Genomic DNA, 22,624 nt, shown 5'->3' with positions numbered 1-22,624 from the left:
GGGTGTTGGTGGACAGGGGAGTGGACAAGGATAGAGTGCTCTTTCGCAGGGTCGGTGCAGAGTTGATGGGTTGAATGGCCTCTTTCTGCACTGTAGAGATTCTAAGTTTCTTTGAAGCCTTTCCCTGGGTCGGGATCCACCAAGATGGTGTCTGATCACCTCGCCTCTAAATGGGCGATATTTAGTTCCAAGCTGAGAGTTTTGATATCTTTTGCAGAACAGAGCTCTTGATACTTTGGGTAATGAAGTTTTGATACTGTGTGCAATCGAGATTCTGACACCCTTTGCAGTGATGCTTTGATACTTTTGGCGTAACCTGGGTAAAAGAGATGGGTGTGCGATAATTTGAGAGTTCTGAGTGTTTTGTCCCTAACGCTAGTTGACTCAAAATGAGGTTTGAGGTGCAACATGAGTAGTTTATTTATTTTTTATTTCATGTTTTTGAACTTTCTATTTACAGAATCCAAGTGGAGAGAAGGTCTTCCTTTCTGGCTATGGAGTTGAACTTGCCATTAAAAGCACTGAATACAAGGCCAAAGATGACACACAAGTAACAGGTAATTCAACTTCTGTACCGTTTCAAAATTCCTACAAATTTGCTAATCTTACCTGAAGACCAATTTTCAAATTGGATCGGATGCATGATATTCATAGTTTATTAGCTTCATAATGATATGAAAACATTGTATAATTTGTAATGATCACAAGTTAAGCTGAATGCCCTGACAGGTTTCCCCCCTCTTTCCACCTGATACCATAATTCTTTCTGGGCTGTGGCCCTAAGGGCAATGTGGATCATCAGATATCTCCCACAACTGCTCCTTTTTCAAAGTGTGAGATTTGACCGGCTGTGTCGCCAGGCTGCTTGACTATGGAGGTCATCACACAAGAGGTTATGCACATTCTTGCACCTTCAGCAAGAATAAGGGATAGTGAAACCTGGGGTAGCAAACTGTTTTCCAGCTGAGATAAATTAACTTTGTAAAGACCTGGAATTGAACCAGGAACTTTTGATTTGGATGGCTGACTGTTGCACCAGGTGATGCTTTAAATTGAATGCCTGAGCAGGGCAGCATGGTGGCACAGTGATGAGCATTGCCGCCTATGGCGCTGAGGACCCGGGTTCGAATCCCGGCCCTGGGTCACTGTCCGTGTGGAGTTTGCACATTCTCCACGTGTCTGCGTGGGTTTCGCCCCCACAACCCAAAAGATTGCAGGCTAGGTGGATTGGCCATGCTAAATTGCCCCTTAATTGGGAAAAAAAATAATTGGGTACTCTAAATTTATTTAAAAAATATAAAATAAAATAAATTGAATGCCTGGCTCCCAAAGCAATGTGCAAATAATGTTGCCTACCTCTGAGAAGAAATGGGAATTAAATCCAACTGACTTTAGAGCTTAAATGTTTGTAAATTGACATTTACTGGCTATTAATTGTAGGTACTGTATTATGATTACACCAGTGATTAAAACGGGTGAAATTACAGTAGAAGAATCCCTCTTTTATCAACCCAATAAAAAAATCACATCTTTCAAAAGGATTTGGGCTTGCAATTGTTTTTTTTGTTGTGAGTTTCATGAAATTTGAAGTGCTGATGACATGGTTCGGAACAGAGCAGTCATTGGGCATTATCTTGTATTAGGGCCCATTTCTAGTGATGCTGATACAACCACCTGATGTGGTAATGCCCAATAATTGATTTTATATCTGAAGCATGACTTGTGACCTCCAATTCTAGTCTTCAAAATATGAAGGTCAGCATTCTATTACCTTTTTGGTCATTTTCTGTACCTGTTCAAGACATTTTATACGGACCCTTATGTCTCTTTGAACCTCCAATGTTTCTAGTTTTTTCACCATTTAGAAAGTGCTTTTTTCTATCGTGACGCAGTAGCACAGTAGTTGCTTCACAGCGCCAGGTTCCCAGGTTTGATTCCCGCTTGGGTCATTGTCTGTGCGGAGTCTGCACGTTCTCTCCATGTCTGCGTGAGTTTCCCTCGGGTGCTCCGATTTCCTCCCACAAGTCCCGAAAGACGTGCTTGTTAGGTGAATTGGACATTCTGAATTCTCCCTCTGTGTACCCGAACAGGTGCCGGAGTGTGGCGACTAGGAGCTTTTCACAGTAACTTCATTGCAGTGTTAATGTAAGCCTGCTTGTGACAATAATAAAGATTATTATTATTTTTAAGGTCAAAATGGATGATCTCACATTTTCCTAATTGAAGTCCATTTGTCATAGTTTTGCCATTCATTTAATTTATCAATATCTCTGCGATTTTATGCTTTCCTCTACATTGCTTACAATTCCACCTATCTTTGTGCCATCAGCAAATTACAATATGTGACTTTCTATTCTATCATCCAAGTTGTTAATAAATGTGTTGAAACTCCGACACAGGCCCTTGTGGGAGCCGATCAGTCACACCCTGCCAATTTAAGTCCATTATCCCAACTCTTGTCTCCTGCTGCTGAGCCAAAGTCTTGAACAGACCAATACTTTTCTTTCATTTTGGTGGGTTTCAGATTTAGCAAAAAGTATCCTGAGGGACTTTATTAAATGCCTCCTGGAAGTCCATATAACTAACATCCATAGCCATTTCCCAGTCTATTACTTACGTTAACGCTTCAAAAAATTCCAATTCGGTTTGTCAGGGATGAGCTACCTTTTACAAATCTTGCTCTGATCAGCTGGAATTTTTTTAAATTTTAATTTATAAAAAAAAAATTTATTAAAGTTTTTTAACACTATTTTTCTCCCTTACAAACAATACCCCCCCCCCGTAACAAAATAACGAGAAATCACGCAGAGCAAGATATATACATGGCAAAATGATATATTTACATGTCTTTGTACACTGGCTCTCTCCCATACGTGCCAGTTTCCCCAACCCTTCATGATATCACTTGCTCATCCACCCTCCCAGGCAGCACCCCCCCCCCCCCCCCCCCTCCCAGGACGCCCCCCCCCCCCCAGGTTGCTGCTGCTGCTGACCGATCTTCCTCTAACGCTCCGCGAGATAGTCTAGGAACGGTTGCCACCGCCTGTAGAACGCCTGCGCAGACCCTCTCAAGGCGGACTGAATCCTCTCCAACTTTATAAACCCAGCCATATCGTTTATCCAGGCCTCCACGCTGGGGGCTTCGCCTCCTTCCACATTAGCAAGATCCTTCGCCGGGCTACTAGGGACGCAAAGGCCAGAATGCCGGCCTCTTTCGCCTCCTGCACTCCCGGCTCGTCCACTACGCCAAATATTGCTAGCCCCCAGCTTGGCTTGACCTGGACTTTCACCACCTGAGATATTGCTCCCGCCACTCCTCTCCATAACCCCTCCAGTGCCGGGCATGACCAAAACATATGGACATGGTTTGCTGGGCTCCCTGAGCACCTTCCACACCTGTCCTCTAAAGATCCTACTCAACCTCGCCCCCGTCAGGTGAGCTCTGTGAACCACCTTAAATTGTATCAGGCTGAGCCTGGCACACGAGGAGGAGGAATTAACCCAACCTAGGGCATCCGCCCACAGACCTTCCTCGATCTCCTCCCCCAGCTCCTCCTCCCATTTACCCTTCAACTCTTGTACCAGCGCTTCCTTTCCCTTCTTCTTTCATCTCCTGGTGTATTTCTGACACCTTACCCTCCCCGACCCATACACCCGAGATCACTCTGTCTTGAATTTCTTGCGCCGGGAGCAACGGGAATTCCCTCACCTGTCGCCTCACAAAAGCCCTCACCTGCATATATCTAAAGGCATTTCCCGGGGGTAACTCAAACGTCTCCTCCAGTGCCCCTAGGCTCGCAAACGTTCTGTCAATGAACAGGTCCCTCATTCTTCTGATCCCCGCCGCTGCCAGCTCTGGAACCCACCCGTCCATCTTCCCCGGGACAAACCGATGGTTACCCCTGATCGGGGACCACACCGATGCTCCCATTGCACCCCTGTGCCGTCTCCACTGGCCCCAGATCCTTAGTGTTGCCGCTACTACCGGGCTCGTGGTATACTTTGTCGGCGAGAGCGGCAGCGGTGCCGTCACCAACGCCCCCAGGCTCGTTCCTTTACAGGACGCTATCTCCATCCTCTTCCATGCCGCCCCCTCTCCTCTTCCATAACCCACTTGCGGATCATCGACACATTTGCTGCCCAGTAGTAGCTCCCCAGGTTTGGCAGCGACAACCCTCCTCGGTCCCTACTGCGTTCCAGGAACCCTCTCCTTACCCTCGGGGTCTTATTCGCCCGCACAAAACCCATAATACTCCTACCTACTCTCTTAAAAAAGGCCTTAGTGATCACGATGGGAAGGCACTGAAACACAAACAAAAACCTCGGAAGGACCACCATTTTGACCGACTGCACTCTACCCGCCGGCGAGAGCGGTAACATGTCCCATCTTTTAAAATCCTCCTCCATTTGCTCCACCAACCTCGTCAAATTCAGTTTATGTAGGGCCCCCCAACTCCTGGCTATCTGGATCCCCAGATACCGAAAGCTCCCCTCCGCCCTCCTCAGCGGTAGGTCCCCTGTCTCTCTTTCTTGGTCCCCCGCCTGTAATACAAAGAGCTCACTCTTCCCCACATTGAGCTCATAGCCCGAAAACGCCCCAAACTCCCTCAGAGTTTGCATGACCTCCACCATCCCCTCCATTGGATCCGCCACGTACAGAAACAGGTCATCCGCGTATAGCGACACCCGATGCTCTTCTCCCCATCGGACCACCCCCCCCTCCATTTATTAGACTCCCTCAATGACATGGCCAATGGTTCGATCGCCAATGCGAACAACAGGGGGGACAGGGGGCACCCCTGCCTCGTCCCTCGGTACAGTCGAAAGTACCCCGACCTCCGCCGGTTCGTCACTACACTCGCCACCGGGGCTCTGTAAAGGAGCTTAACCCAACTGATAAACCCTCCCCCGAACCCAAACCTATGCAGCACCTCCCAGAGGTACTCCCACTCTACTCGGTCAAAGGCCTTCTCCGAGTCCATAGCTGCCACTATCTCTGCCTCTCCCTGCACCGATGGCATCATTATCACGTTTAAGAGCCGCCGCACATTGGTGTTTAGCTGCCTACCCTTTACAAATCCTGTCTGGTCCTCGTGAATCACCCCCGGGACACAGGCCTCGATCCTCGTGGCCAGCACTTTTGCCAGCAACTTTGCATCCACATTAAGGAGCGAGATCGGCCTGTACGATCCACATTGCAGTGGGTCCTTGTCCCGCTTTAGGATCAAAGAAATTGTCGCTTCCGACATTGTCGGAGGTAGGGCCCCCTCCTCTCTTGCCTCATTAAAGGTCCTCACTAGTAGCGGGGCCAACAGGTCTACGTATTTCCTGTAGAACTCCACCGGAACCCGTCCGGTCCCGGGGCCTACCCCGCCTGCATGCTCCCCAAACCCTTGCTCAGCTCCTCCAACCCAATTGGTGCCCCCAAACCAGCCACCTCTTGCTCCTCCACCCTCGGGAATCTCAGTTGGTCTAGGAATCGTCTCATACCCTCTTCCCCCGCTGGGGGCTGGGATCTGTACAGCTCTTCATAGAAGGCCTTAAATACCTTGTTTATTTTTGTCGCACTGCGAACCGTGGCTCCCCTTCCATCTTTGACTCCCCCTATTTCCCTCGCTGCCATCCTTTTACGGAGCTGGTGTGCCAGCATCCGAAGCCTCCCCATACTCGTAGGTCGCCTCCTGCGCTTTCCCTCCACTGTGTCTCCGCCTTCCCTGTGGTCAACAGGTCAAACTCCGTCTGGAGCCGTCGTCTTTCCCCAAGTAATCTTTCCTCCGGTGCCTCTGCGTATCTCCTGTCCACTCTCAAAATCTCCCCCACTAACCTCTCCCTTTCCATGCCCTCTGTCTTCTCCCTATGAGCCCTAATGGAGATTAGCTCTCCCCTGACCACCACCTTCAACGCCTCCCATACCACCCCTACCCGCACCTCCCCGTTGTCGTTGGCCTCCAAGTACCTTTCGATACACCCCCTCACCTTCCCACACACCACCTCGTCCGCCAGCAGTCCCACATCCAGCCGCCACAGCGGGCGTTGGTCCCTCTCCTCTCCCAGCTCCAGTTCCACCCATTGCGGGGCATGGTCCGAAACGGCTATGGCTGAATATTCCGTCCCCTCCACCCTCGGGATGAGCGCCCTGCCCAGAACAAAAAAATCTATCCGGCAGTAGGCTTTGTGTACATGGGAAAAGAAAGAAAATTCCCTGGCCTGCGGCCTTGCAAACCGCCATGGGTCCACTCCCCCCATCTGATCCATAAACCCCCTAAGTACCTTGGCCGCCGCCGGCCTCTTTCCAGTCCTTGATTTGGAGCGGTCCAGTGCTTGATCCAACACTGTACTGAAGTCCCCTCCCATTATCAGACCTCCTTTCTCCAGGTCCGGAATGCGCCCCAACATGCGCTTCATGAATCCTGCATCATCCCAGTTCGGGGCGTATACGTTTACCAACACCACCCACGTCCCTTGCAGCCTACTGCTCACCATTACATATCGCCCTCCATTGTCCGCTACAATAGTCTTGGCCTCAAATGACACCCGCTTTCCCACTAATATTGCCACCCCTCTATTCTTCACGTCCAGTCCCGAGTGGAATACCTGTCCTGCCCAACCCTTTCTTAACCTGACCTGGTCCGCCACCTTCAGGTGAGTCTCTTGGAGCATGACCACGTCCGCCTTCAATCCCTTTAAGTGCGCGAACACTCAAGCCCTCTTCACCGGCCCATTCAGCCTCCTCACGTTCCACGTTATCAGCCGGATTGGAGGGGCTCAGTTTGTATAAAGGTCCACGCCTTTCAGGCGTTTCGAAGTAATAGTGTTGGCCCTTGTATGTGACCCACAGTCGCGCTGGCTGCAGCATTCCGAATTTCACTCCTTTCCGGTGCAACACCGCTTTGGCCCGGTTGAAACCCGCTCTCCGCTTTGCCACCTCCGAGCTCCAGTCCGAATATATTCGGATCTCTGCATTGCCCCACTTACTGCTCCGCTCCTTCTTGGCCCATTTCAGGACCAACTCTCTGTCTGTGAACCGGTGAAACCTCACGACCATCGCCCTTGGCGGCTCATTTGCCTGGGGCTTCCTCGCCAGCACCCGGTGTGCCCCGTCCAACTCCAGCGGCCTCGAAGGGGCCTCCGCGCCCATCATCGCCCCAAGCATCGTGCTCGTGTATGCCCCGACATCAGCCCCCTCCACTCCTTCAGGGAGACCCAGGATCCGCAGATTCTTTCTCCTCGACCTGTTCTCCAGGTCTTCGAGTCTTCCCGCCCACCTCTTGTGTAGCACCTCGTGCTGCTCCACTCTCACCGCCAGGCCCAAGAGCTCGTCCTCATTCTGGCTGACTCTTTTCTCTACCTCCTGGGTCTTAACCTCGTGGGCCTTCTGGGTGATCCCGAGTCCTTCAATTGCCGAAAGCATAGGCCCCAGCATCTCCTTGCGCATCTCCTCACGCTGCTCTTCGAAGCAGCGCTTGATGAACTCCTGCAGCTCCCCTTTGTCCCTGGCCGCCGCCATTTTGTTTTTTTTACCCTGCTTCTCCCGTTGCTCCAGTGCCACTTTTCTGGCCGTTGCACTTCGGGTCTGTTTCATAGGCGTTGGAGGGGGGCCTTCTCTTCCCCTCCCCACGGGTTTTTGTCGAAAAAAGTTGCGTTGGGTCTCCTCTAGCGAGCCCGAAAGTCCGTTGTAGCGGGAGCTGCCGACTCGTGCGGCTTAGCTCCGCATCGCCGCATCCGGAAGTCCCAGCTGAAATTTTCAAGGCGTTCAGTCATTGTCCCCATAGACACTCGTAATTCCATGTTAATCGATGTTCGGCTAACTTGTCTATAGTTAGGGTGGCACGGTCGTGCAATGGTTAGCACTGCTGTCTCACGGCGCCGAGGACCCGGGTTCGATCCCAGCCCCGGGTCACTGTCCGTGTGGAGTTTTCACCTTCTCCCTCTGTCTGCGTGGGCCTCACCCTCACAACACAAAAAGATGTGCATAATAATAATAATCACTTATTGTCACAAGTAGGCTTCAATGAAGTTACTGTGAAAAGCCCCATATGAACATAGAACATAGAACACTACAGCGCAGTACAGGCCCTTCGGCCCTCGATGTTGCGCCGACCTGTGAAACCACTCTAAAGCCCATCTACACTATTCCCTTATCGTACATATGCCCATCCAATGACTATTTGAATACCCTCAGTGTTGAAGTTACTGTGAAAAGCAATGTACGTGGATTGGCCACGCTAAATTGCCCCTTAATTGGAAAAGAAAAGAATTGGGCTCTCTAAATTTATTTTAAAAAACTTCTTTAGTTCCTTAGTTTCCTCCCTCACCTTAAATAATGGAGTCTTATTAAAATTTCTAAAGTTATGGGCCGCGATTCTCCGGTATCCAGCGGGCGGGCCGTACCGGCGCCAAAGAGTGGCGTGAACCACTCCGGCGTCGGGCCGCCCGGAAGGTGCGGAAGCCTCCGCTCCTTCGGGTGCTAGGCCGGTGCTGGAGTGGTTGACGCCGCGCCAAACGGCGGCAAAGGACCTTCGCCGGCTGGCATGAGTTAGCGCATGCGCAGGAGCGCCAGCGTGTTCCCAGAACCGCTGGCGTGATTCCTGCGCATGCGCAGGGTGTTTCTTCTCCGCGCCGGCCATTGCGGAGCCTTACACAGGTCGGCGCGGAGGGAAAGAGTGCCTCCACGGCACAGGCCCGCCCGCAGATCGATGGGCCCCGATCGCGGGCCAGGCCAACGTGAGGGCCCCCCCCGGGGCCGGATTCCCCCGCGCCCCCCCCCCGAGGAGTCCGCAGGCCACCCTCAGAGCTAGGTCTCACCGTTACGGTCCTGGTCTAATCCACGCTGGCGGGACTGGCCAAAAACGGGCGGCCACTCGGAACATCGGGGACCGGAGAATCGCCCGGGGTGCCGCTGCCAACGGCCCCCCGACCGACACGGCGCGATCGCTGCCCCCCACCCGAAAACCGGTGCTGGAGAATTCAGCAGCCGGCACCAGGGCAGGGTTAGCGCCGCCCCACGGCGATTCTCTGTCCCGGCAGGGGGGCCGGAGAATCCCGCCGATGGTTTCTGAATCGAGAAAACTTAGGAAGATGATAGAGCATCTGCCATTTTCTCACCTACTTCTTTTGAAGTCCTAGAATGAAAACCACCTGTCCTTGGGAGTTTGTCACTCTTTTATGCCATTATTTTCTTCAGCTTTGTTACTTCGGTTACATTAATTTTGTAACCCTGCCCCTGATTCAATATTAGTTTCCTTGGGCTCTCTGGCACGTTGACCTCTTCCTCTACTGCAAAGACTGACACAAATGCCTGCTTTTTCTGTGCTTTTGTCGACATTTTGTTTTCAAAAGGCTCTGATGCTCTTCATCTTTCTTAATAATAATAATCGCTTATTGTCACAAGTAGCCTTCAATGAAGTTACTGTGAAAGCCCCTAGTCGCCACATTCCAGCGCCTGTTCGGGGAGGCTGGTACGGGAATTGAACCCGCGCTGCTGGCATTGTTCTGCATTACAAGCCAGTTGTTTAGCCCACTGTGCTAAGTATTATTCTTATTATAATTGTAAATGTTTTTGTGTTGACTTTGTTTTCCCATGCAAGTTTCTTTGCATTCTCCTTTTTGTAGCTTTTACTATTTTGTCACACTTTACCATACTTTGTATCTTTCCCCTTCATGAGCATTTGTGCATGCTTTTAGAACATTTTATGTTGTCTTTCAACCTTTTAAATCATCTGTTGCTTTTTTTTAGTGATAGGGCACTTGGTCCTCAGGGATATAAACTGGCTTTGTATTACAAATTCTTTTTTGAACACCTCCCACTGTTCTTCTACTGTTTTACCCATTAGCAAACCCCCTCATCCCCAGGTTATCTATTGTTGTCTTGCAGGCTCTGAATTGAATGCCACTGTGATGAATGAAAACGATCCTGTTGATGAAGTCCAAGGTTTCCTCTTCGGCAAGCTGAAGTAAGAGTCTGCACAGGAAGACCGGGCTGCCATGAAATGGAACCCGTAACACTGTTGCTCACGCGCACATTCTTTTTAAAAATATATATATATATATTTATGACAGTTTTTTAACACAATTTTTCTCCCTTACAAACAATAATCCCCCCCCCCCCCCCCCCGTAACAAAAAAAAACGAGTAATCGCGCAGAGCAAGATATATACATGCCAAAATGATATATTTACACAGCTTTGTACACTGGCCCTCACCCGTATGTGCCAGTTTCCCCAACCCTTCATGTTATCTCTTGCTCATCCACCCTCCCAGGCAGTCCCCCCTCTCCTCCCCCTCCCAGGACATCCCCCCCCACAAGGTTGCTGCTGCTGCTGACCGACCTTCCTCTAACGCACCGCGAGATAGTCTAGGAACGGTTGCCACAGCCTGTAGAACCCCTGCGCAGACCCTCTTAAGGCAAACTTAATCCTCTCCAACTTCATGAACCCAGCCATATCATTTATCCAGGCCTCCAGGCTGGGGTGCTTCGCCTCCTTCCACATTAGCAAGATCCTTCGCCGGGCTACTAGGGACGCAAAGGCCAGAATGCCGGCCTCTTTCGCCTCCTGCACTCCCGGTTTGTCCACTACTCCAAATATTGCTAGCCCCCAGCTTGGCTTGACCCGGACTTTCACCACCTGAGATATTGCTCCCGCCACTCCTCTCCATAACCCCTCCAGTGCCGGGCATGACCAAAACATATGGACATGGTTCGCCGGGCTCCCTGAGCACCTTCCACATCTGTCCTCTACCCCAAAGAACCTACTCAACCTCGCCCCCGTAAAGTGCGCTTTGTGGACCACCTTAAATTGTATCAGGCTGAGTCTGGCATACGAGGAGGAGGAATTAACCCTACCTAGGGCATCAGCCCACTGACCTTCCTCGATCTCCTCCCCCAGCTCCTCCTCCCATTTACCCTTCAACTCTTCTACCAGCGCTTCCCCCTCTTCTTTCAACTCCTGGTGTATTTCCGACACCTTACCCTCCCCGACCCATACACCCGAGATCACCCTATCTTGAACTTCTTGTGCCGGGAGCAACGGGAATTCCCTCACCTGTCGCCTCACAAAAGCCCTCACCTGCATATATCTAAAGGCATTTCCCGGGGGTAACTCGAACTTCACCTCCAGTGTTCCTAGGCTCGCAAACGTCCTGTCGATGAACAGGTCCCCCATTGTTCCAATCCCCGCCCGATGCCAGCTCTGGAACCCCCCGTCCATCTTCCCCGGGACAAACCGGTGGTTACCCCTGATCGGGGACCACACCGATGCTCCCATTGCACCCCGGTGCCGTCTCCACTGGCCCCCGATCCTTAGCGTTGCGGCCACCACCGAGCTCGTGGTATACTTTGTCGGCGAGAGCGGCAGCGGTGCCGTCACCAATGCCCCCAGGCTCGTTCCTTTACAGGATGCCACCTCCATCCTCTTCCATGCCACCCCCTCTCCCTCCATAACCCACTTGCGGATCATCGCCACATTTGCTGCCCAGTAGTAGCTCCCCAGGTTTGGCAGCGCCAACCCTCCTCGGTCCCTACTGCGTTCCAGGAACCCTCTCCTTACTCTCGGGGTCTTATTCGCCCACACAGACCCCATAATACTCCTGCCTACTCTCTTAAAAAAGGCCTTAGTGATCACGATGGGAATGCACTGAAACACAAACAGAAACCTCAGAAGGACCACAATTTTGACCGACAGCACTCTACCCGCCAGCGAGAGCGGTAACATGTCCCATCTTTTGAAATCCTCCTCCATTTGCTCCACCAACCTCGTCAGATTCAGTTTTTGTAGGGCCCCCCAACTCCTGGCTATCTGGATCCCCAGATACCGAAAGCTCCCCTCCACCCTCCTCAGCGGTAGGTCCCCTATCCCTCTTTCTTGGTCCCCCACCTGTAATACAAAGAGCTCACTCTTCCCTACATTGAGCTTATAGCCCGAAAACTCGCCAAACTCCCTTAGAGTCTGCATGACCTCCACCATCCCCTCCATTGGATCCGCCACGTACAGCAACAGGTCATCCGCATATAGCGACACCCGATGCTCTTCTCCCCCTCGGACCACCCCCCTCCATCCATTAGACTCCCTCAATGACACGGCCAACGGTTCGATTGCCAATGCAAACAACAGGGGGGACAGGGTGCACCCCAGCCTCGTCCGTCACCACACTTGCCATCGGGGCTCTGTAAAGGAGCTTAACCCAATTGATAAACCCTACCCCGAAGCCAAACCCGCGCAGCACCTCCCAGAGGTACTCCCACTCTACTTGGTCAAAGGCCTTCTCCGAGTCCATAGCTGCCACTATCTCCGCCTCTCCCTCCTCCGTTGGCATCATCATCACGTTTAAGAGCCTCTGCACATTGGTGTTTAGTTGCTGCCCTTTACAAATCCCGTCTGGTCGTCTTGGACCACCCCCGGGACACAGTCCTCGATCCTCGTGGCCAGCACCTTTGCCAGCAACCCTGCATCCACATTGAGGAGCGAGATCGGCCTGTACGATCCACATTGCAGTGGGTCCTTGTCCCGCTTTAGGATCAAAGAAATTGTCGCTTCCGACATTGTCGGGGGCAGGGTCCCCTCCTCTCTTGCCTCATTAAAGGTCCTCACCAGTAGCGGGGCCAACAGGTCTGCGTACTTCCTGCAGAACTCCACCGGGAATCCGTCCGGTCCCGGGGCCTTCCCCGCCTGCATGCTCCCCAAACCCTTGCTCAGCTCCTCCAACCCAATTGGTGCCCCCAAACCAGCCATCTCTTGCTCCTCCACCCTCGGGAATCTCAGCTGATCTAGGAATCGTCTCATCCCCTCTTCCCCTGCCGGGGGCTGGGATCTGTACAGCTCTTCATAAAAGGCCCTGAACACCTCGCTTATCTTCGTCGCACTCCGAACCGTGGCTCCCCCTCCATCTTTGACTCCCCCTATTTCCCTCGCCGCCATCCTCCCACGGAGCCGGTGTGCCAGCATCCGACCAGCCCTCTCCCCATACTCGCAGGTTGCCCCCTGCGCTTTCCTCCACCATGCCTCCGCCCCCCCTGTGGCCAACAGGCCAAACTCCGTCTGGAGCCGTCCTCCCTCACCAAGTAATCTTTTCTCCGGGGCCTCTGCGTATCTCCTGTCCACTCTCAAAATCTCCCCCACTAACCTCTCCCCCTCCACACCCCCTGTCCTCTCCCCACGAGCCCTAATGGAAATTAGCTCTCCCCTGATCACCGCTTTCAAGGCCTCCCATACCACCCCCACCCGCACCTCCCCGTTGTCGTTGGCCTCCAAGCACCTTTCGATACACCCCCTCACCTTCCCACACACCACCTCGTCCGCCAGCAGTCCCACATCCAGCTGCCACAACGGGCGTTGGTCCCTCTCCTCTCCCAGCTCCAGTTCCACCCATTGCGGGGCATGGTCTGAAACGGCTATGGCCGAATACTCCGTCCCCTCCACCCTCGGTATGAGCGCCCTACCCAGAACAAAGAAATCTATCCGGGAGTAGGCTTTGTGTACATGGGAGAAGAAATAAAATTCCCTGGCCTGCGGCCTTGCAAACCGCCATGGGTCCACTCCCCCATCTGATCCATAAACCCCCTAAGTACCTTGGCCGCTGCCGGCCTCTTTCCAGTCCAGGAGCGGTCCAGTGCTGGATCCAACACTGTATTGAAGTCCCCTCCCATTATCAGGCCTCCTTTCTCCAGGTCCGGAATGCGCCCCAACATGCGCTTCATGAATCCTGCATCATCCCAGTTCGGGGCGTATACGTTTACCAACACCATTCACGTCCCTTGCAGCCTACCGCTCACCATTATATATCGCCCTCCATTGTCCGCGACAATAGTCTTGGCCTCAAGTGACACCCGCTTTCCCACCAATATTGCCACCCCTCTATTCTTCGCATCCAGTCCCAAGTGGAATACCTGTCCTACCCATCCCTTTCTTAGCCTGACCTGGTCCGCCACCTTCAGGTGTGTCTCTTGGAGCATTGCCATGTCTGCCTTCAGTCCCTTTAAGTGCGCGAACACTCGAGCCCTCTTCACCGGCCCATTCAGGCCCCTCACATTCCACGTTATCAGCCGGATTGGAGGGGCTCTCACCCCCCCCCACGCCCCGCCGACTAGCCATCTCCTTTTCTGGGCCAGTCCCGTGTCCACGCGTCCCTCACCCTCCAGTCCCCCAGAGGGGGGATCCCCGTCCCAACCACCTCTTCTGTGTCCCATTCCCTTTCGGCCAGTGCAGCAGCAACCCTTTCCCCCCCCCCCTGTCGCGGCCTTGTCTCTCTCCCCCAGCCCATGTAACATTTCCTGTGCGTGATTGACCCCCTATATACAACCATCACACATCAAACCTCAAACATCCCCCCTACCCTCACAAACCCTCAGTTAGAGTCCAACTTTTCGGCTTGTACAAAGGTCCACGCCTCTTCAGGCGTTTCGAAGTAATAGTGTTGGCCCTTGTATGTGACCCACAGTCGCGCTGGCTGCAGCATTCCGAATTTCACTTCTTTCCGGTACAACGCCGCTTTGGCCCGGTTGAAACCCGCTCTCCGCTTTGCAACCTCCGTGCTCCAGTCCGGGTATATTCGGATCTCTGCATTGTCCCACTTACTGCTCCGCTCCTTCTTGGCCCATCTCAGGACCCATTCTCTGTCCGTGAACCGGTGGAACCTCACCACCATCGTCCTTGGCGACTCATTTGCCTGGGGCTTCTTCGCCAGCACCCGGTGTGCCCCGTCCAACTCCAGCGGCCTCGAAGGGGCCTTCGTGCCCATCATCGCCTCGAGCATCGTGCTCGCATATGCCCCGGCATCAGCCCCCTCCATTCCCTCAGGGAGACCCAGGATTCGCAGATTCTTTCTCCTCGACCTGTTCTCCAGGTCTTTGAGTCTTCCCGCCCACCTCTTGTATAGGGCCTCGTTCTGCTCCACTCTCACCGCCAGGCCCTCGTTCTAACTGACTCTTTTCTGTACCTCCTGGATCTTAACTTCGTGGACCTTCTGGGTGATCCCGAGTCCTTTAATTGCCGAAAGCATAGTCGCCAACATCTCCTTGCGCATCTCCTGCTCCTCGAAGCAGCGCTTGATGAACTCCTGCAGCTCCCCTTTGTCCCTGGCTGCCGCCATTTTGTTTTCTTTCTCTCGCTTCTCCCGTTGCTCCAGTGCCGCTCCTTTGGCCGTTACACTTCTGGTCCGTTTAAAAAGTCTATGGAAACTCCTGAAAAAGGTCTGAGAGTCAGTTCCAGACGGGAGCTGCTGAATGCGCGACCTACTCCTCCATGGCCGCCACCGGAAGCCTCGTCCCTGCTTCTTCAATGGCCCTGGTAGATCCTTTCACAGTTGTTCCCTCTGCTGCTAGAATTCACCTTTGATAGAGTCAAGTCAGATTGCAGCTTTAAGCTTGCCCTTCCCCCGCCTGCATGCTGGAAGAGGCCCTTGTCTAAACCTGCAGCCAAAGCCAAATCCTTTACTGTTTCTGCCGGGTCTGGCAGCCAAAAGACATAACATTCCTGGGGGACACTGTCAGGGGAATGCTGCAGTCTTCTTGCCACACCGGGAAATGTCAAACAAATGCCGTGGGGGCCCTGTAAAAGAGCCCAAAAGTCCGTTCCAAGCGAGAGCTACCAAATATACGACCTAGCTCTGCATAGCCGCACCCAGAAGTCCCACACACACATTCTAACAAGTGGTTTCAAGATCTCTCAAAGATATAAGGCACATTTATGTGTGAATTTCAGTTGAAAAGAGTTTTATTTTCGTGTCAATTATTATCATTTAATTTATTTTTAAGATGATTGCTTCACTGTACAGTGTTGTGTGCATGAGAATTATGAGCAATCTAATGGTTAAACTGAGATTACAGCACACAATTGCAAAATTATCATTCTTCAAGTGAGAATCGAGATTACAACTATCCCCAAATAGAATATAGGATGTATTACAGCAGTGCACTGATAATTACCTCCTTTAAAAATGGGAGCTGGATCAATATCTGGTTATGACCATGCTGAAAAATATGTAGCTAAGTAGATATTCATGATATCCTATGAGTTCATTCTTTTTTGAGCCTTGGGAGTACCAGTGATGAAACACCGTGAATCAGTTTGCATAAAACAGACTGGAAGGTGAGAGTTATAGTTATTCACTATCAAGAATTAGAAAGAACTTTTTGAGAATGTTGCAAACTTTTTGTGGTCACTGTGACCCTTAGAAGTTGAGATTGGTGTCAATTATACACCAGTGGAGAAGTAAGCTTTAAGATCTGAATGGTCTTTCCTTATCCCAGAGGTTTTGTGACAATGATCTGTAACCTCCGGTGGAGTTAGAGTTGGATCATATTGTCACTCACTCCTGGTATCTTGCCTTAAAATGAAGCCACTTCTATCTCGCTTGACCTTCTGACCCAGGCATGGTGAGATCCACTCCAGCACAGTGGCTTCTTGAGGGCTGGGCAGAGAGGTTTGGGGTGGTGGTGGGGTTAGGCCAGTGGGTGAAGGTTGGTTTGGGTGAGGTTGTTGGGTCAGGGTTGGGTGGGGGGAGAATTAAGGGGGAGAGGGTAGTGAAGGGTGGTGGGGGAAGTTCTGTTGGGGGAGAGGGGTGTAGCTAGGGCTGGTCGATGAGGGTTGTGGATGAGTCTAATGCGGTGGGGGTTCTGAGTTGGTAGTGCTTTAGTTACCCAGAAACTAGAAGCGGTTTTATTTCTAACTTTTTTGAGGTAGCTATTGCTTTGTGATAGGACGAACCATGAAAATTAAAATTTTGGATGGTTGCAGTGCAGGGTAATTGCCCAAAGCAAGTTTGAACGTCTGGACAGTTTCCGTGTAATCCTTACCTGGGAACTTCCGGGGTGGGGAGGTTGTTTCCCAGTGCATCTTTGGGGTACCCCCTTGATAGACTGCCCTGGAGCTCAGACGTTAGGGGCCATTGTGTATTTATTGCTTTATAGTAAAATTATTTCCCAAGTATTGCATCCTTTTGGCGGATTCAGTACAGATTTGCTTCATGGTAAAGTTGTAAATATTAAGCTTCATGTTATTGCCTTCTGTGAACAACAGTACAAATGGGAGCTTTAATCATTACTTGCTTCGATGCCAAGGGCTACTTTGAGTAGATGATTTTACACAATATTACCAGTGTGTTGTGGATAAATTCCCCTTGCAGTAATCACAGTTTTATTTTTCCCTTGATGATAGGCAGCTGTACCCTGAGATCCAGGAACAGCTCAAGGAACTGAGGAAGCACCTGGTTGAAAGCACAAATGAGATGGCACCTCTCAAAGTCTGGCAGCTGCAAGGTAGGCTGCGAGGAGTGTTGTCCAATTTGGAATTGACATGAAGTTGTCAGCCTAGACATTACCTGCAAACGTAGTCAATTAGATATGCAGCTCAAGCGTGTTTTTGAGTCATATGTTTTAAAAAAAATAACATACTGATATAGACAAATAGAAACATGAAATCAGATCTTCACCTTTTTAATGACTCCCAATCCTCAGTAACTAAACTTGGGAAGTATGGTCAAATCGTGTGAGATGAGAGCAGGCTACTACAGGAAATGCTTTTTACAAATCCAAGCATCGATTGATTGACTTCACTGATGTTGAATTCATTTTGATCACCTGAAGGTTCATAGAAACATGTATCATAAACAATATCATCAAGTTTTGAAGACCAAGCACTCTTTCATTCCAACACCTTCTGTCAGGTATTATATTCTAAGACTATTGAATCATCAGGAACATTCAAGACTAAAATGTTACAGGCCAAATGCAACTAAGTTTTTTTTTTTCATAGAATTTACAGTGCAGAAGGAGGCCATTCGGCCCATCGGGTCTGCACCGGCTCTTGGAAAGAGCACTCTACCCAAGGTCAACACCTCCACCCTATCCCCATAACCCAGTAACCCCACCCACCATTAAGGGCAATTTTGGACACTTAAGGGCAATTTATCATGACCAATCCACCTAACCTGCACATCTTTGTACTGTGGGAGGAAACCGGAGCACCCGGAGGAAACCCATGCACACACTGGGAGGATGTGCAGACTCCGCACAGACAGTGACCCAAACCAGAATCGAACCTGGGACCCTGGAGCTGTGAAGCAATTGTGCTATCCACAAGGCTACCGTGCTGCGTTTAATCCGTTCATATTTAAAATTGTATTTGTTTCCGGACTAAACATCCGTTTTTTTTCAAAGTTCATTCCCACAGCATTTAATGAATGCAACAAAAAAATCAGGTGAACCCCTGAACTGTAAAGTGCTGGGTTTTGGATTGTTCAGCAAGAATCTTCTTGGCTAACACTGTAGCATTTCTTCTTTGCTTCTTTCTTGACAAATGGAGGCCTTGCAAGTTCTTAAAGGAATCTGAGCTACCTGTCCCTCAGGAATTTCAAGTCAAACATTAAAATAAAACATCCTGGAACATATCTTGTAAATATACATTCATACAGTTGCCTCCTTTCACTGCCACAATATGTTTCTTGCAGTTGTGTGTGGACGGTCTTAAGTCAGCTTCAATTTTGTCAAACCAATTTCAAACTGCTATTGAGCCAATTAAAATGAAGAGTGGGTATAGTAACTGTAGCTTCCATAAGTGACAGCGAAGAACATTTTAGAATGAAATAGTGGGTGAATTTAGCTCAAAGCTAGTAGATTTCACATACATGTACTGGATCGCCCAGAAATATCTTCCGAAAGGGAGGCAATGCAGTACCCTTGTGCAAGCAAAATAAGCCATTTTAGTGTCACAGTTGGCGTTTGGTTTGCAGGTAAATTTAACCAAGCAAATTAAAAAAAAAAAAAGAAGATTTGCATTCATGCACCTTTCAAGACCTCAGGATGTTAATGGTACACGACCAAACAAGGGCGCAGGTAGAGTCCCCCAATCCGAATATCAAACGCATCAAAAACTGCACTTTCTTTGAAGCTCATTGACCTTTAGCACGGGAAATCTAGTTGTTTGTCTGCATTGTTTATCTTCTGATTTTTGTGGTGAATGTGTCCAAAATAAATTTATTACAGGTACCTTGTATTTGTTATTCAGTGATACATCTTCCTCTTCTCGCCATTTTACTTACTTGAGATTATAGCTAGCCTAGGCTTAAACTATTGTAATGTAAATTTACGTGTGATATACGAAAACCGAAAGTATCTGAAACCCAAAATATAATCGGCCTTGAGGGTTTCGGATGAAGGATACCCGACCTGTATATTGTTGTGCGGGGAAGAAAAGTAATAATTTGTCAGAACAGATTAGTTTTGAATAACGTGGTTGCAGTGAGTTAGTTTGTCTCCAAATTGTCAGAGGAGCACCAGGTATGAAACCTTTCCATTTACTGAGATTTGTTGTTAAACTTAAATGTTTTTTATGCAGTTTGTGGTCTCTGTTCAATTAATTTTGAGCAAGGTAGGGCCCTATTGGTTTTATAATCTGCTAGAATTAAAATTCCATTAAAAAAAAATGTAATTTCCCAATGTCATAGACCAACTTTGGCTGAGAGAATAACTGGATGACTTGCTCACTGGACACTTGATGTCATGGAAAAGAGATTTACTGTTCTTCCCCAATAGATCGATTGTATTAGATTGCACAGCCTGGTCTCATTAGACTGAAACAAGAAGCCCCAAGAGCTATGGCAGGATAAAACGGCAGCATTGACAGTTACAAAGAAAGAACAATATCTATTTTAAAACGGCTATCAAACTTCCACACATTGTTATATTGCCCTTGAGCTCTATTTGACAATCCACTCTGAGTCATGCGTGAAGAAGACCGTCCCGATATCAGTCCTAAATGAATTGTTTACCAGTTTGAACCTGTGCCACCTTGACTTTCATTGTTTCACGTGTGGTATTATTCTGGATTTACCTTTTCCATTCCTTTAACTCTTAAATTACTTATCCATTCCTGGCTAAAAATTTCAACGCTTTCTATGTACTGTGTAGTTTGTAGCCACTTTAATTACCTAAATTATTATGAAGTTTATATAAAATATATATATATGTGTTTATTTTAACAGACCTAAGTTTCCAAACTGCTGCTCGAATCTTGGCTGCACCTACAAATGATGCTTTGATGGTTATGCGTGATTTGAGCCAGAACTTTCCCACTAAAGCCAGGTACCATAATAGATCTGTTTATTGGTGAAATAAATATTGATGTAATATTGATAAAATTACATTTAAGTTTAAAGAAATGGGCCTGATTTAGCTGTGAAAATAATTGTGGAACCAAGGGTGCTCACAGTTGGTTATGGACAAATTGGGTTGAGACTTCCAGTGAATGCACATGCATGGAAATCTGGAAGTTACAATCTGAGACATCAGCAGTCCATTGTCTGTGGCAAAATGGCATCCTGCTGCCTGGTTTTGCATATCGGTATATTGAATAATGTGAAACTGTATTTTAAAAAAAAATAAAAAATTATTTATTAAGAATTTTAACAGTTTTTCACCCTTACAAACAACCCCCCCCTCCCCGTAACAAAAAGAAAGAAAGCGCACATAGCAAGACATGAACATGGTAAATCGATATGATACAGGGCTTTGGACAATGGATTCCTCCCGTACATGTCAGTTTTCCAGATCCTTCATGTATTTTCTTGCTCGAATACCCCCCAAAAAAGCCCCCCCCCCCCCCCCAACGCAAGACATCCCCCCCCCGGGTTGCTGCTGCTGTTGACCAACCTTCATCTAACGCTCCGCGAGATAGTCTAGGAACGGTTGCCACCGCCTGTAGAACCCCTGCGCAGACCCCCTCAAGGCAAACTTTATCTGCTCCAATTTGATAAACACTGCCATATCATTTGTCCAGGCCTCCATGCTGGGGGGCTTCGCCTCTTTCCATATTAACAAGATCCTTCGCCGGGCTACTAGGGACGCAAAGGCCAGTATGTCGGCCTCTTTCGCCTCCTGCACTCCCGGCTCGTCCACTACTCCAAATAGTGCTAGCTCCCAGCTTGGCTTGACCCGGACTTTCACCACCTCAGATATTGTTCCCGCCACTCCCCTCCAGAACCCCTCCAGTGCCGGGCATGACCAAAACATATGGACATGGTTTGCCGGACTTCCTGAGCATCTCCCACATCTGTCCTCTACCCCAAAAAACCTACTCCGCCTCACCCCCGTCATGTGAGCTCTATGAACCACCTTAAATTGTATCAGGCTAAGCCTGGCACACGAAGAAGAGGAATTAACCCTCCTTAGGGCATCAGCCCATAGCCCCCCTCAATCTCCTCCCCCAGCTCCTCCTCCCATTTACCCTTCAGCTCCTCTACCAACGCCTCCCCCTCTTCTTTCATCTCATGGTATATTGCCGACACCTTGCCCTCTCCGACCCATACACCCAAGATCACCCTGTCTTGAATCTCCTGTGCCGGGAGCAACGGGAATTCCCTCACCTGTCGCCTCACGAACGCCCTCACCTGCATGTCTCTGAAAACATTTCCCGGGGGTAGCCCAAACTTCTCCTCCAGTGCCCCTAGGCTCGCAAACGTCCCTTCAATGAACAGGTCCCCCATTTTTCTAATCCCTGCTCGATGCCAGCTCTGAAACCCCCCCGCCCATCCTCCCAGGGACAAACCGATGGTTACCCCTGATCGGGGACCACCCGAGGCTCCCATTGCACCCCTATGCCGGCTCCACTGGCCCAGATCTTTAGCGTTGCCGCCACCACCAGACTCGTGGTGTACCTTGTCGGCGGGAGCGGCAGCGGTGCTGTCACCAGCGCCCCCAGGCTCGTTTCCTTGCATGGCGCCATTTCCAACCTCTTCCATGCCGCCCCTTCTCCCTCCATCACCCACTTACAGATCATCGCCACATTTGCTGCCCAGTAGTAGCCACCCAGATTCGGCACGCCAACCCTCCTCTGTCTCAACTGCGCTCCAGAAACCCTCTCCTTACCCTCGGGGTCTTATTCGCCCGCACAAAACCCATTTTACTCCTGCCTACCCTCTTAAAAATGGCCTTGGTGATTAAAATTGGAAGTCACTGGAACACAAAAAGAAACCTCGGGAGGACCACCATTTTGACCGACTGTACTCTACCCGCTAGCGAGAGCGGCAACATGTCCCATCATTTGAAGTCCTCCTCCATCTGCTCCACCAGCCTCGTCAGATGAAGTTTATGTAGGGCCCCCCAACTCCTAGCTATTTGGATCCCCAAGTACCGAAAGCTCTTCTCCACCCTCCTCAGCGGTAGATCGCCTATCCCCCTTTCCTGGTCTCCTGACTGTACTACAAAAAGCTCACTCTTCCCTACATTAAGCTTACAGCCCGAAAAATCCCCAAACTCCCTTAGAGTCCGCATGACCTCCACCATCCCCTCCACTGGATCCGCCACATACAGCAACAGGTCGTCTGCATAAAGCGACACTCGATGCTCCTCTCCCCCTCGGACCACTCCCCTCCATTTCCTAGACTCCCTTAATGACATGGCCAAGGGTTCAATTGCTAATGCAAACAACAGGGGGGACAGGGGGCACCCCTGCCTCGTCCCACGATACAGCCGAAAATACTCCGACCTCTGCCGATTCGTGACCACACTCGCCACCGGGGCTCTGTATAGGAGCTTAACCCAACTAATAAACCCTCCCCCGAACCCAAACTTCCGCAGCACTTCCCAGAGGTACTCCCACTCTACTCGGTCAAAGGCCTTCTCCGCGTCCATAGC

General features: G+C 50.2%; 1 protein-coding gene across 3 annotated transcripts in view; it reads left to right on the top strand.

The window, feature by feature from the left end:
* Positions 1-22,624, top strand: part of uggt1 (UDP-glucose glycoprotein glucosyltransferase 1) — a 220,278-nt gene that overhangs the window by 46,773 nt on the left and 150,881 nt on the right. For all 3 annotated transcript variants that reach the window (XM_072474685.1, XM_072474684.1, XM_072474683.1), the window contains exons 7-10: positions 461-557; positions 9,875-9,953; positions 17,151-17,251; positions 19,975-20,074. In XM_072474685.1, the coding sequence (XP_072330786.1) occupies positions 461-557; positions 9,875-9,953; positions 17,151-17,251; positions 19,975-20,074 (377 nt within the window). The remainder of the gene's footprint in view (positions 1-460; positions 558-9,874; positions 9,954-17,150; positions 17,252-19,974; positions 20,075-22,624) is intronic.

This window comes from Scyliorhinus torazame, chromosome 14, assembly GCF_047496885.1.
Source record: "Scyliorhinus torazame isolate Kashiwa2021f chromosome 14, sScyTor2.1, whole genome shotgun sequence".
Taxonomy (NCBI): Eukaryota; Metazoa; Chordata; class Chondrichthyes; order Carcharhiniformes; family Scyliorhinidae; genus Scyliorhinus; species Scyliorhinus torazame.
The sequence above is the reverse complement of the archived record's forward strand: the minus strand, read 5'-3'. Positions and strand labels throughout refer to the sequence as shown.